At 48.1% G+C, this 13,800-nt stretch overlaps 1 protein-coding gene across 1 annotated transcript; it reads left to right on the top strand.

The window, feature by feature from the left end:
* The first annotated feature begins 12,045 nt into the window (after window positions 1-12,045).
* Window positions 12,046-13,800, top strand: LOC141083355 (E3 ubiquitin/ISG15 ligase TRIM25-like). Its single transcript, XM_073567565.1, has one exon. It carries the CDS (start codon window positions 12,122-12,124, stop codon window positions 13,721-13,723), a length of 1,602 nt encoding a protein of 533 aa, XP_073423666.1. The 5' UTR covers window positions 12,046-12,121; the 3' UTR covers window positions 13,724-13,800.

Genomic DNA, 13,800 nt, shown 5'->3' with positions numbered 1-13,800 from the left:
TATGTGCACAGTGACTGCACCAGCAGAATGGTGAGTGCAACTCTGGGGTATAATAAAGGATGTAACTCAGGATCAGTAATGTAATGTATGTACACAGTGGCTGCACCAGCAGAATCGTGAGTGCAGCTCTGGGGTATAGTACAGAATGTAACTCAGGATCAGTAATGTAATGTATGTACACAGTGACTGCACCAGCAGAATAGTGAGTGCAGCTCTGGGGTATAATACAGGATGTAACTCAGGATCAGTAATGTATGTACATAGGGACTGCACCAGCAGAATAGTGAGTGCAGCTCTGGGGTATAATACCTGAGGTAACTCAGGATTAGTAATGTATATACACAGTGACTGCACCAGCAGAATAGTGAGTGCAGCTCTGGAGTATAATACAGGAAGTAACTCAGGATCAGGAATGTAATGTATGTAAACAGTGACTGCACCAGCAGAATAGTGAGTGCAGCTCTGGAGTATAATACAGGATGTAACTCAGGATCAGTTATGTATATACACAGTGACTGCACCAGCAGACTAGTGAGTGCAGCTCTGGGGTATAATACAGGATGTAACTCAGGATCGGTGATGTAATGTCTGTACACAGTGACTGCACCAGCAGAATAGTGAGTGCAGCTCTGGGGTATAATACAGGATGTAACTCAGGATCAGTGATGTATGTACACAGTGACTGCACCAGCAGAATAGTGAGTGCAGCTCAACATGGAGGAGAAGCCTGCTAGCAGCGTGCAAGATGGCGGTCCTTCCGGAGGAAAGCTGAGTGCTCACGGAGGTAAGGCAGACCTCAATGAGGAAAGTTGGGGGCTGCAGAAACCAAAGAAGTCTGTGTCCACCTATGCCTCCCGGGTCATGAGCCACCTCCGTGAGTATGAAGAGGCGAGTAAGACCATAAGGAGGCTCCGGGAGGAGCTGCGCTGCACAAGCGCCTAAGCTGCAGGTTCCTCCAGACCCAGGAAGACCCAACTCCAGGCGGAGGTAAGGCAACTGAAGCTTGAAATTAATGAGCTGGAGGTGAGGAAAGCTTTCCTAAGAGAAAAAAGTGGACCATTTAAAGAGAAACTAATAAATGAGGACAGATTTAGAGAAATGGCTGATAACAGAGTGCAAAGGCAGATGGGGCTGCAGCCTGAGAGCCAGGTGGATGATGATGATGATGATGACGACCAGCAGAAAGCCCCACCTGGGCAGCCTGCAAAGTCACCCGAAGGCCACGTGCAGCGTGCTCCCTGCTGGACAGGCGACATTGGCATCTGGTCACAGTTCTGCTGGCTCTGGGGAGGACAGTGACAACAGCGGGCAGGGAGGGGCATTAATGGCGGAGATCAAGCTCCTGGAGTCCCCAGTGTGCCTTCAGAACTTCCATCTTGGTGATGATTTACCAGAGGAGGCACCTGGGGACCAGAAGAAAAAGGTAAAGAAAAACAAGCCGAAGCTCCAGGAAGTGGTGAGTTATGTATATGTCCCCCTCCCTGTACCCCCTGAGTCAGCTGCAGGGTTAACTCGCTGCATAAGCCCCGTTGCCCAGCCCGGGTTCTACTGTGGATCCGATGCAAAGGCGCAGGGAGAGTACAGAGAACGGTAGTGAGGTGCAGAGCTCCGTCTCTGCTTGTAGTAGCGGGGACGTAGCAGCAGGTGCATCAGCCGAGAGGCTGGACAGTGAGGGCGGCCTGGCGGCGGGTATACGGTTAGGCCACGAGACTGTGGTGCGCTCCTCAGTGAGAGGGGGGAGCTGCCCAGTGTCGGGGGCAGCTCCGGTAGCCTTGGCGCCCCTGAATGCTGCTGCCGCTGTTCACTTAGTTGAGAAGCGGCCGCAGTGTGAGGGGGCTGTTGGGGCTGGGCGTTCTGATCCTCCCAAGATCCTGTTCTGCGTTGGCGCTGTTGGTCAGCAAGATCCTGATGTAAAGGATCAGCGGCGCCTAGTGAAGCAAAGAAAAATACCAGCTGATGATGCGGAGGGCACCCGTAAGTCCAGGGGTGAAGTCGCCTCCAGTTCTGTGGAGGAGACTGAGCCCCTTGTGCCTGATGATGCGGAGGTCAAAATGCCACCCCCTGTTGTCATTGGTCCAGCAGGAGTGAATGTGGTGGGAGGTGTGGATGAGGAAATTTCTTTGTCTAGTGGTGTGGTTGCTGGTTTGGGGGAGAGTGAGGGTGTTATGTAGGTGGGTAATACTGATACTGTTGGTGTTGATGTTGCCCCCCCCCGGTGGTGGCAGTACCTGTAATTAGTTATGCCGCTGTCACCTCCGGGGGAAATAGGGCGTCCTCCTCGTCTCTGGGCTCTGGGGACGGCATGTTGCAGCGGGGTCTCATGGAGGCTCTAAAGAAGGGGGAGAGATCACTAACGGTAGAGGGTCGAGAAGTTGATATAACCTTCTGGATAGAGAGGCATGACCTCGGGGCCTTCCGAGAGCAAAATGGGGGAAACACAGTGTGGTCCCTTCCGACAGCCGGGCCAGGTAGTGTGCGTAGGAATGTGGTCCGTCTTCGGTGGAGGGGCAGTGATGCGTGTCCTCCAAGGTCTAAGGTTGTGGAGCTCCTGCTGAAGATGGGCTTCAAGGCTATTGACATCTACGCCTTGATACATCCCTATTCCACGCCTGAGTTTGATGTCAGCTTTGTTCGGCCAGAGGGGTTGGAGCTCTTCTGGTCGAATTATGAGCCCGGCTGGCGAGACTTTGCCATCCAGGCGGTGTCTTGCCAAAATCAAGTCTAGTACGTGACCGTGATGACCTGTAACAAGTCGCTTTTTTGTTATGACATCATGACGTGGCTTGGCAGATATGGAGAAGTGGTGGAGATGCCAATGAAAAACCGTGATGAGTATGGTATCTGGTCAGGGGCCTGGACGTTTATGGTAATACTTAAGCGTTCAGGTGATACAGTTGCCCACATTCCATCATCTGCCTTCCTGGGTAGAGATCATATCCAGGTCTTCTACCAGGGGCAACCGAAGCTCTGTCACAGGTGTGGCGACCCCACACACTTCAGTGCAACCTGCACTGTGCAGAAATGTGCATTGTGTGGGGATATCAGCCATCTTGCTGCATCTTGTGTGGTGTGGTGACTTGGGTCACCCATTCAGCCATTGTCCTCGCTCCTTCGCTAATGCAGTCGTGACCCCGGTAGGAGAAAGCCGTGAGGCTGATTCTGCTGGGGAAAGGACTAGCAGGGGTGAGGGAGCTGAGGGGCCAAGGAGGAAAAGCAATAAAAAGACGCCTGCCCAGCTGAGGCGTCTAGACAAGCGCAGACAGGAGAGGGAGCTGGGCGAGCCCCGTGCTACTGAGGTGACCCCTGTCCTGGATGCCAGTCTTGCTGAGGCCCTGAGGGATGATGAGTTGGATGAGGAGGTCAGGAGGATGCACAGGGAGGAAACTGCCACTGCCTCCAAATCCTCCCATTATGAAAGTATGGATGAGGATAATAGGCAGTGGCTAGAGAACAAGCGTAAGCTCAGCACCAGAAAGAAGGGAGATAAAACATCTTCTCCTGCTCTGACCAAGGTACCTAAGGAAGGAAAAACTGACTCCCCTCTGGTTGTTCTTTCTAACCTGTTCCAAGCCCTTAAGAACATCTCCTCGGAGGAGGAGGAAGCTGAGGGTGAGGTTCCAGCTTCGGCGGAACTTACATGGGATGCCGAGTCTCCTTCTTCTGGGAACGTAAGGTCCTTGGAGGGAGGGACTGGCCCAGAGTCCGGAGACGAGGACGACAAAAAGAAAAAACACTTGGGAATGGACACCTCTGTGTCATTAAAGAGGGGGAAGGATTCCTCCTCTAAGGCAGAGGATAAGGGGAGTGGGAAGAAGAAAGCCATCTAACTCAATCACCAATGATGGCAGTACCCACTCCGTTGACGCTGGCGTCCATTAATGTCACCAGCATAAAGTCAAATACAGGCAGATTTGCGGCCTTTGATTTTCTCAGCCGTGTTGAAGCTGACATTTTCTTTTTGAAAGAGACCAGACTGCCAAATATGGCAGATGTGTCCAAAGCCAAAAGGGAGTGGAGACTCGGGCCCTCCTATTGGTCTCTTGCGGCCGAGTCGTATAGCGGAGTGGCGGTCTTTTTTACCGCAGCGGTGGAATGCCGATGGGTTATTGAGTTAGAAATGGGGAGGTGCCTGATCTTAGATGTCCTCATGAAGGGACAAGAGCTCCGGCTTATTAACATCTATGGTCCCCAATCTAAGTGGGACCGGAAGTGTCTCTTTATGAGGATCAAGCCCTACCTTTTTACAAGTCGGCAGGTTGTCTTTGGAGGGGACTTCAATACTGTCACGAGGTCCCGAGATAGAGGAGGTTCCAGAGACAAGCTGACTTATGATAGCGTCACCCTTAATTGTATAGCTAGTGAGGCTCGCCTGGTGGGTGTCCACATTCGGCACACCTCAGGCCACGAGGGGTTCACATCATAGAGGTAACTGTAGGTCCAGAATAGATAGGAAGAGGCTTTTGGAGGCTCAATTCATCTCTCTTGGAAGAAGCGGATATAAGACAGTCCTTTGAGGATTTTCTTCAGAGCCAGGTACCCTTACTGGATCTTTGTAGTAGTAAGTCAGAGTGGTGGGAGATGTTCAAGAAAAGGGTGGTGAGATTCTTCCGCCAGCTCTCGAGCCTCAGGAGTCTGAACAGGTACCGCCTGTATCAGGGTCTGAGGAGGAAACTCGAGCATCTTGTCTCAACTGGAGGTAGCCGCGAGGAGATCTCCAGAGTGAAATCTTTGCTCATGAGGTGTCAGTACGATAGACACGCATCTTTGGTTTTTGAGAGGGATTACGGGAAGTACCGCTCGCCCGACCCTTACAGAAACTGCAAGATGTCAGTGAATAGTAAAGTTTTTAAAGGACTGGTCGACACTACAGGGTCCCTGAGGCGATCCAGATCAGGGATCCTGGTGGTTGTCAGATCCTTCTACTCGTACCTCTTGGGGAAGAGGGATCTTGATTGGGATAGGATGTCGGCTTTCCTGGTTGAAGCCGTTCCCGGACCAGGGGTAGACCCCTTTCTTGACGTTTTGACAGAGATGATCAGGCAAGAAGTTAAGTTGGCGTTTGAAGGGCTTGCCCAAAAAAAATCGCGAGGTCCAGATGGCTTAACATCTGAGTTTTATAAGACCTTTAAGGACGCTTTGGTTCCCCTCTTGACTGAGGTATTCAATGAGTGTCTTTCCTCGGGCACTCTGCCAAAGTCAGTGAAGAGGTCTGCTCTGATCATCTTGTCAAGGGTAAGGACCCATCGTGCATTGAGAATTGGCGTCCCATAGAGCTTCGCAATGCAGACAGGAAGGTTCTGGCAAAGGTGCTGTTTAGTCGGCTGGTGAAATTTGCACCCCGACTCCTTTCAGAGGCCCAGCATTGCTGTTCCAGGTTGCAGCACATTTAGTGCTGTGCTCGGTGTCCGGGAGGCAGTGGAGCAGGGTAGGGCTGGTCACTGGAAGGGGTACATGCTGTCACTGGACCAGGCAAAAGCATTTGATCGGGTTAATCACGAGTACCTATGGTTTGTCCTTCTGAGATATGGCCTGCCGGGGTTTTTTTTTTTGATTGGCTTAAAACCTTGTACGGTGGGGCAGAGAGTTTCCCGCTTGTGAACGGTTGGATTGGCAGCTCTTTTGAGGTTGGATCTGGTGTTCGCCAGGGTTGTCCCTTGAGCCCGCTTCTGTACGTGTTCGCGATTGACCCACTTCTTAGGAGGGTGGAGCGTGAACCGTTGGCCGGGTCAGGATGGACCGGGCAGCACCGGAAGCCACTCTGAGGGTGGTAGCATATGCCGATGATGTCACTGTTTTTGTTTCCTCTTACGAGGAGGCAGAGTGGCTGATGTCAGAGGTAGATCGCTACTCGGAGGCATCCGGGTCCAAGATCAACTGGGATAAGTGTGAGAGTCTCTGGCTGGGAGGAGGAAATCCTGCTTTTGATCTCCCGGACACCCTTCCAGGACCCACAGTCTCTGCAAAAGTCCTTGGCATCGAATTTGGCCAGGGGGATTACCCCAAACAAAATTAGGACAGCAGGCTGGAGATCGCCACTCAGAAGGTGAACCAATGGAAGGGTTGGTCTTTGACCCTCAGGGAAAGGCTAAACCTGATCAAAACTTACATGCTCCCTTTACTGATTTATCTGGGCAGTGTGTGCATCTTGCCGGAGTCTCTCTGGACTCGGGTCTACAGTTTGTTCTTCCAACTGTTATGGGGGAATAGACTGAACCTGGTTAAGAGGGAGGTTACTTACCATACGAGCAGACTAGGAGGGTTGGGTATGGTCAACCCTGTGGTATTCCTTGTGGATATCTTCTTTAAGATCAATATTGCAAACCTCTGGAAAGAGAAGGCTCCTCCGTGGGTATTCTCCTGTAGGGGATGGTTTCAGCCTTTCTTCCAGGAATGGGAGACAGGACGGCAAGTGAAGGATCTTCACACACTGCTTGGTCATCTTCCGGCTTACGCTACCTTGGTTCTGAAGGTAATTCGCCAGTGGGGTCTGGGAATGTGGGAGATTAGGACTCTGCCAAGGAAACTCCTTGACAATAGGGTTCTGTTGACCCATTTCCAGAGGCCTCTGGTGCTCAGGGATTGCCAAAGTCGGGATCTTGGGGTGGGTTTGCATCTTTTGAATTCTATCAGGATCCCCTCGAAGTTTTGGGACTTGGCTTGGTGCTGCTTCCATGGGAAACTGTGTGTGAGAGAAAATCTGAAGTGTAGGAGCTCTGAGGACAGGAACTGTCCTCGGGAGCATTGTGGTACCGTGTTGGAAAGCATGGACCATTTCCTGCTTCATTGTCCCTTTAACACAGAGGTGTACAACAGGGTGGGTGCCTCCATTGGCTGGTCTCGGCTGGCCGGTCTCCCCTATGCGGAATGGGCCTATAGATCATTCGGAGACCTTGGTGGCCGGGACCGCTGCACCTTATTTCTAGTTAGCGCAGTGGTTAGGTATCACACATGGAACGCACGGTGCTTAGTATTGACACAACGGAAAATCCTCCCAGTGGACGATGTGTTTACGACCATGCTCGGTGACCTGGTGAAGGTGCACTCTCTGAAGTATGGGAGACTGGGCACACGTAGGGCCTCTCTCCTCTGAAGGGGCTTTTCTTTTAGTGTGTCCTAGTCTGGTCATCTCTTTTCCTGGTGGTGGGCTGCTGCTGACACTGTAGATTTTTGTTTTGTGATCGGTATACAGTGATGTAGGGCTGCAGGCGCCGAACTTGGGCTTTGTGATTTGTGGGTGTTGTAGTGTTTGTTTCTGTATATATTGTATATAGGGATATAGGTTTGGGTGTAAGTGTTAGGTTGGGTGGTGGAAAAAGGGGGTTTATCTTGTGGGACTATGGGACACTGGGGTGTTTGGGGAAACACTGGCACTGCCTGATCTGGCCTATGGACGTTGGACATGGACTGAGGCATGAGACGCAGGACCAGCTCTCAGGTCAGTGTGAAGGTTGGGAATGGTGGGCTTGAGTGTGGGGTTCTAGTTTAGTCTTGTACATATTTGTATAATTTGGTTATTTCATAAATATATTTAAAAAAAAAAATGTTTATGTATATATTTATTTCGGCCTTTGTTTATTTTACTGTTTGTCATTAGTTTGTTTGGTGACTGGAGCGGAAGGTGTAAGTTATTATCCTGTATATATGTATAATACAGTATGTGTGACAGGAGGGAATGAGCGGCTGGACCAGTGTTCAGTATACGGATTATTTTCTGGCTGATATTCTTGTTATTTCTGTTATTATTATTATTATTATTATTATTATTATTATTGTTATGTTTTTCATTTTTATAATAAAAGATCTACAGGATGTAACTCAGGATCAGTAATGTAATGTATTTACAGAGTGACTGCACCAGCAGAATAGTGAGTGTAGTTCTGGGGTATAATACAGGATGTAACTCAGGATCAGTAATGTAATGTATGTACACAGTGACTGCACCAGCAGAATAGTGAGTGCAGCTCTGGGGTATAATACAGGATGCAACTCAGGATCAGTAATGTAATGTATGTAAAAAGTGACCGCACCAGCAGAATAGTGAGTGCAGCTCTGGAGTATGATACAGGATGTAACTCAGGATCAGTAATATAATGTATGTACACAGTGACTTCACCAGCAGAATAGTGAGTGCAGCGCTGGATTATAATACAGGATGTAACTCAGGATCAGTAATGTAATGTATGTACACAGTGACTGCACCAGCAGAATAGTGAGTGCAGCTCTGGGGTATAATACAGGATGTAACTCAGGATCAGTAATGTAATGTATGTACACAGTGACTGCACCAGCAGAATAGTGAGTGCAGCTCTGGGGTATAATACAGGATGTAACTCAGGATCAGTAATGTAATGTATGTACACAGTGACTTCACCAGCAGAATGGTGAGTGCAGCGCTGGATTATAATACAGGATGTAACTCAGGATCAGTAATGTAATGTATGTACACAGTGACTGCACCAGCAGAATAGTGAGTGCAGCTCTGGAGTATAATACAGGATGTAACTCAGGATCAGTAATGTAATGTATGTACACAGTGACTGCACCAGCAGAATAGTGAGTGCAGCTCTGGGGTATAATACAGGATGTAACTCAGGATCAGTAATGTAATGTATGTACACAGTGACTGCACCAGCAGAATAGTGAGTGCAGCTCTGGTGTATAATACAGGATGTAACTCAGGATCAGTAATATGTATGCACACAGTGACTGCACCAGCAGAATAGTGAGTGCAGCTCTGGGGTAATACAGGATGTAACTCAGGATCAGTAATATAATTTATGTACACAGTGACTGCACCAGCAGAATAGTGAGTGCAGCTCTGGGTATAATACAGGATGTAACTCAGGATCAGTAATGTAATGTATGTACACAGTGACTGCACCAGCAGAATAGTGAGTGCAGCTCTGGAGTATAATACAGGATGTTACTCAGGATCAGTAATGTAATGTATTGTATGTACACAGTGACTGCACCAGCAGAATAGTGAGTGCAGCTCTGAAGTATAATACAGGATGTTACTCAGGATCAGTAATGTAATGTATTGTATGTACACAGTGACTGCACCAGCAGAATAGTGAGTGCAGCTCTGGGGTATAATACAGGATGTAACTCACGATCAGTAATGTACTGTATGTACACGGTGACTGCACCAGCAGAATAGTGAGTGCAGCTCTGGGGTATAATACAGGATGCAACTCAGGATCAGTAATGTAATGTATGTACACAGTGATTGCACCAGCAGAATAGTGAGTGCAGCTCTGGAGTATAATACAGGATGTAACTCAGGATCAGTAATGTAATGTACACAGTGACTCCACCAGCAGAATAGTGAGTGCAGCTCTGGGGTATTTTACAGGATCAGTAATATATGTACACAGTGACTGCACCAGCAGAATAGTGAGTGCAGCTCTGGAGAATAATACAGGATGTACCTTAGGATCAGTAATGTATATACACAGTGACTGCACCAGCAGAATAGTGAGTGCAGCTCTGGAGTATAATACAGGATCAGTAATGTATGTACACAGTGAGTGCAGCTCTGGAGCATAATACAGGATGTAAGGCTGGTTTCACACTAGCGTTTTTTAACGCAGCGCATTGTGCGCCCCTATGTTTAACATGGGTGCGCATGTAAGCGTTTTTGTGCACATGCGTTTTTTTCCAGTTTGCGTCTAGGCACGCCAGACGCACCCTGTGCTCCCAACCTGTGTCAAAAAAACGCATGCACACAAAAGCGCCTGGAATGCGCAAAAAAAAAAATCACATTACTGTCTATGGGAAGGCTAGCGTGCGTCAGTGTTTAAAAACGCATGCGTTTTAAGAGTTCACATGGCAACAAACTGGTTAAAACGCATGTGCATAAAATAAGCAAACTTTCTACTTGCTTCAATAGTCTCCATGGGAGACTTGAAGCTGCAGTTGTCCAATCGCCTCTGCTACAGAGGACAGGGCAATTCTGGAGAAGTCTTGGAGGCGGTTGGATGAGGACCGAATAAGTGTGGAGGAGAGAAGGAGGTCTTGGGAGGACCGGAGATTACGTGAGGGAAGGGATCGGGAGATAAGTTCAGAGACATATGGGGGAGACAAGTTATAGATGGCCTTGTAGGTCAGTATTAGTAATTTGAATTGGATACGCTGAGGGAATGGGAGCCAGTGAAGAGATTTGCAGAGGAGTAGCGAGGAGAGAGATGCATTAGTCAGGCAGCAGAGTTAAGGATGGACTGGAGAGGTGCAAGGGTGTTAGCAGGGAGACCACAGAAAAGGATGTTGCAGTAGTCAAGGCTGGAGATGATGAGGGCATGCACAAGCATTTTAGTAGATTGAGGGTTGAGGAAAGGACGGATTCTGGAAATATTTTTGAGCTGGAGGCGACAGGAGGTAGAAAGAGCTTGGATGTGCAGTTTGAAGTACAGGGCAGAGTCAAAGGTTATTCTGAGGCAGCGAACTTCCGATACTGGGGAAAGCGTGATGTCATTAATTGTTATAGCTAGGTCGGGTAAGGAAGATCTGTGAGATGAAGGAAAGATGATGAGTTCAGATTTGTCCACATTGAGCTTGAGGAAGTGAGAGAAGTTGGTTAAGGTTGATATAGATGCTGCTGCCAGAACATCAATTGTGCTATCTCTAAGGTTTATTATGTGTGGCAATGTATATCATATATGGATAAGGGAACATGAGATCTGAAGTAAAATGTATGACGTGGAATGTGAGAGGCCTCAAATCCCCCCAAAAGAGAATTAATTTTGTTTCCCAGATTAAGCGTCACCGCCCTCACATTGTGAGCCGCAGCTTCCCTCCTCTCACATATTGAGTGGCGCGGCCGGATGACATCATCATTCAGCTCCGCAGCCGCGCCGCTTGATATTTGACGCAGGAAGCTGCAGCAGCTCCTGAATAAGGATGAGGCGAGGCTGCGTGCCAGCTGAGAGGGCTCTGCGTGCCATAGGTTCAAAATCAGTGTCCTAGGATGACCCCAAAAATAGAAATAAAAACAAAACAAAGCCCCGAAAAAAAGCCATAGAAGCATGACAGTACAGAGAGTATGTAAAGCAAATGCGGTAAAGGTGAGAAATAAATATTGGACAAAGTAAATGAAAAGGTGGTAGACCCCCACAGGACCAACCCTAGTAAGCCATGAGAAGTGGAAAGAGGGGACAAGAACTTCGGAGATATTAGACTCATCTGATATCAGAAGTGCGCTGGTTCACACCTATTTTGGCAGAACACGGATGGTGGAGACACCAGCACTCCACTTGGTGGAGAGATGACAAATGATGAATTGGCATCCAAAGAGGTCACTACTGTGGAGGGCACGGTGAAAAAAGATGGAGGAAATCCACAACATCGGCCTATAGTTGTTGGTGACGGCTGGACCATCATTGTAAATACACACCTGCACTCTGTATCTCCCCCACCTCATTGTAGATTGTAAGCTCTCACGAGCAGGGGCGGCTTATTTTGCTTTAATTATTGTATTGTTAACGTTGTTACTTATGACTTGTGTTTTGAAACTGTTAAACTGTAAATTCCTGTGGAATATGTTGGTGCTATATAAATAAAGATTAGTATTATTATTATTTCCAAATGGCCTTTGGCAGATAAAAGGTACCCCACCCCTGGATTAGAGGGTCAAGGGTCAAACGTGACTGTAGTGGTTTTCAGCTTCCTGCAGATGGCGTCCTATTCTATAAGCCAAAAGGCCTTTGTGCCAAAAAGACAGGTTCACATTCCATTTATGCTGGAGATAAGAACAAAAGGCATCAACACCACAGGACACACAATGGCCTTCCTGCCTAACAGGTTTTCTGTCCCCCCCAGCACATGGTCTATCTCTTTGATGAAGACCTTTGATGACCTTTAGTGCTATCCAGTGTTTGAGGATCAAATTTTGAGTTCAGTCATTCATATTACACGTATTATCGATATTGTCCATGTTGGCTTTCAATACATTCACTCCTTATATGTGACCATATTTTAGACCCGAAATTTACAGCAGATATTAGATTAATGGGGTAATAGTAGCTGAGCTTTTGCTCCTCAGCCCTCCCCTGTGTACACAATACAAGGCCCACCCTTTTGAGCGGGAGAGAATTGTAGTTTGGTTTCTCCCTTCCTGTTAGTCATGGCGTCTGCTGATCTGAGAGAACAGCTGGACTGCTCCATCTGTCTGAGCACTTATACAGATCCTGTAATGCTGAGATGTGGACACAACTTCTGCCGGGTCTCTATTGATCGTGTGCTGGATACACAGGACGAGTCTGGAGTTTATTCCTGTCCTGACTGCAGAGAAGAGTTTCAGGAGCGGCCGGCACTGATGAGGGACTTTGCTTTGTGTAAACTAATGGAGAAATTCCTGTTTACTCAACCACCACAGATGAAAAGTGGGATCTGCTGCACTTACTGTGTGGACTCTCCGGAACCTGCTGTTAGATCCTGTCTACACTGTGAGGCTTCTCTGTGCTATAAACACCTGAGAGCTCACAGCAAATCACCAGAACACGTCTTATCTGATCCCAGCACTTCTCTGGAGAAAAGGAAATGTTCTGTCCATAAGAAGATCCTGGAATATTACTGCACTGAGGACGCTGCTTGTATCTGTGTGTCCTGCAGTTTGGCCGGAGAACATCGGGAACACCGGGTGGAGCTAATAGATGAAGCCTCTAAGAAGAAGAAGAAGAAACTGAGAGATGTCCTCCTGAAAATGATCGCAAAGGCCAAGAGCACCGAGGAGAAAGTCCGGAGTCTGAAGGAGCGCAGGAGAAAAGCTCAAGAACAAGCAGCTGGAGAAGCCGAGAGAGTCACTGCCCTGTGTACAGACATCAGGAGACGGGTGGACGACCTGGAGAAGAAGGTTCTGAGTGAGATCTCCAGGCAGGAAAAGGAAGAGTCACTGTCACTGTCTGCTCTGATCCGTCAGCTGGAAATAAAGAAGGACGAGCTGTCCAGGAAGATGAGACACATTGAGGAGCTGTGTAACATGACGGATCCACTGACTGTCCTACAGGAACCAGACACCGGTGACTTGTGTGATCCTGAGGAGGAGGGAGGTGATGAGGACACAGGGGGACATGATAAACAGCCCCATGATGGAGGTGACCTGGATGTGGCTGTGATCTCACACACATTACACACATTATGTGACCTAATAACAGGTATAAGGAGCGGGATCTATGTGGAGGGTCCTGCAGACATATTACTGGATGTAACCACAGCTGCTAATAATCTCCTTATATCAGACGACCTGAAAACTGCAACTGGGACAGAAGAGAAGCAGAAACGTCCAGAAACAGCAGAGAGATTCCACAATAATAATCAGGTGATGAGCAGGAGGGGATTTACCTCAGGACGACATTACTGGGATGTGGAGAGCAGAAGATCAGGGTGGTGGATGGTGGGGATGTGTTATCCCAGTATAGACAGAAGGGGGCGTCAGTCACTCATTGGATTTAATGTTAAATCCTGGATTTTGAGTAGATGCAATAATCAGTATTCAGTGGTACATGACAGTAGACAGGTTTGGTTACCTCACCAGATCTCCAGTGATAGAGTCAGGATCTGTCTGGATTATGAGGCCGGGCAGTTGTCCTTTTATGAGCTGTGTGACCCCATCAGACACTTACACACCTTCACTGCCACCTTCTCTGAGCCTCTTCATGCTGCATTTTATGTATCTAATGGTTCTATAAAGATATTTGGGGAACAAAACTGGAAGAGACCGTCATGATCTAAGATTTCCACTAGAGGCTGATGGATTATTTTTCTAATGGGATTAATAAACAGGATTACAGTTGATGATCCCTA

This window comes from Dendrobates tinctorius, unplaced genomic scaffold, assembly GCF_039654945.1.
Source record: "Dendrobates tinctorius isolate UK_male_01 unplaced genomic scaffold, ASM3965494v1 ptg000020l, whole genome shotgun sequence".
In the NCBI taxonomy this organism is placed as follows: domain Eukaryota; kingdom Metazoa; phylum Chordata; class Amphibia; order Anura; family Dendrobatidae; genus Dendrobates; species Dendrobates tinctorius.
The sequence above is the reverse complement of the archived record's forward strand: the minus strand, read 5'-3'. Positions and strand labels throughout refer to the sequence as shown.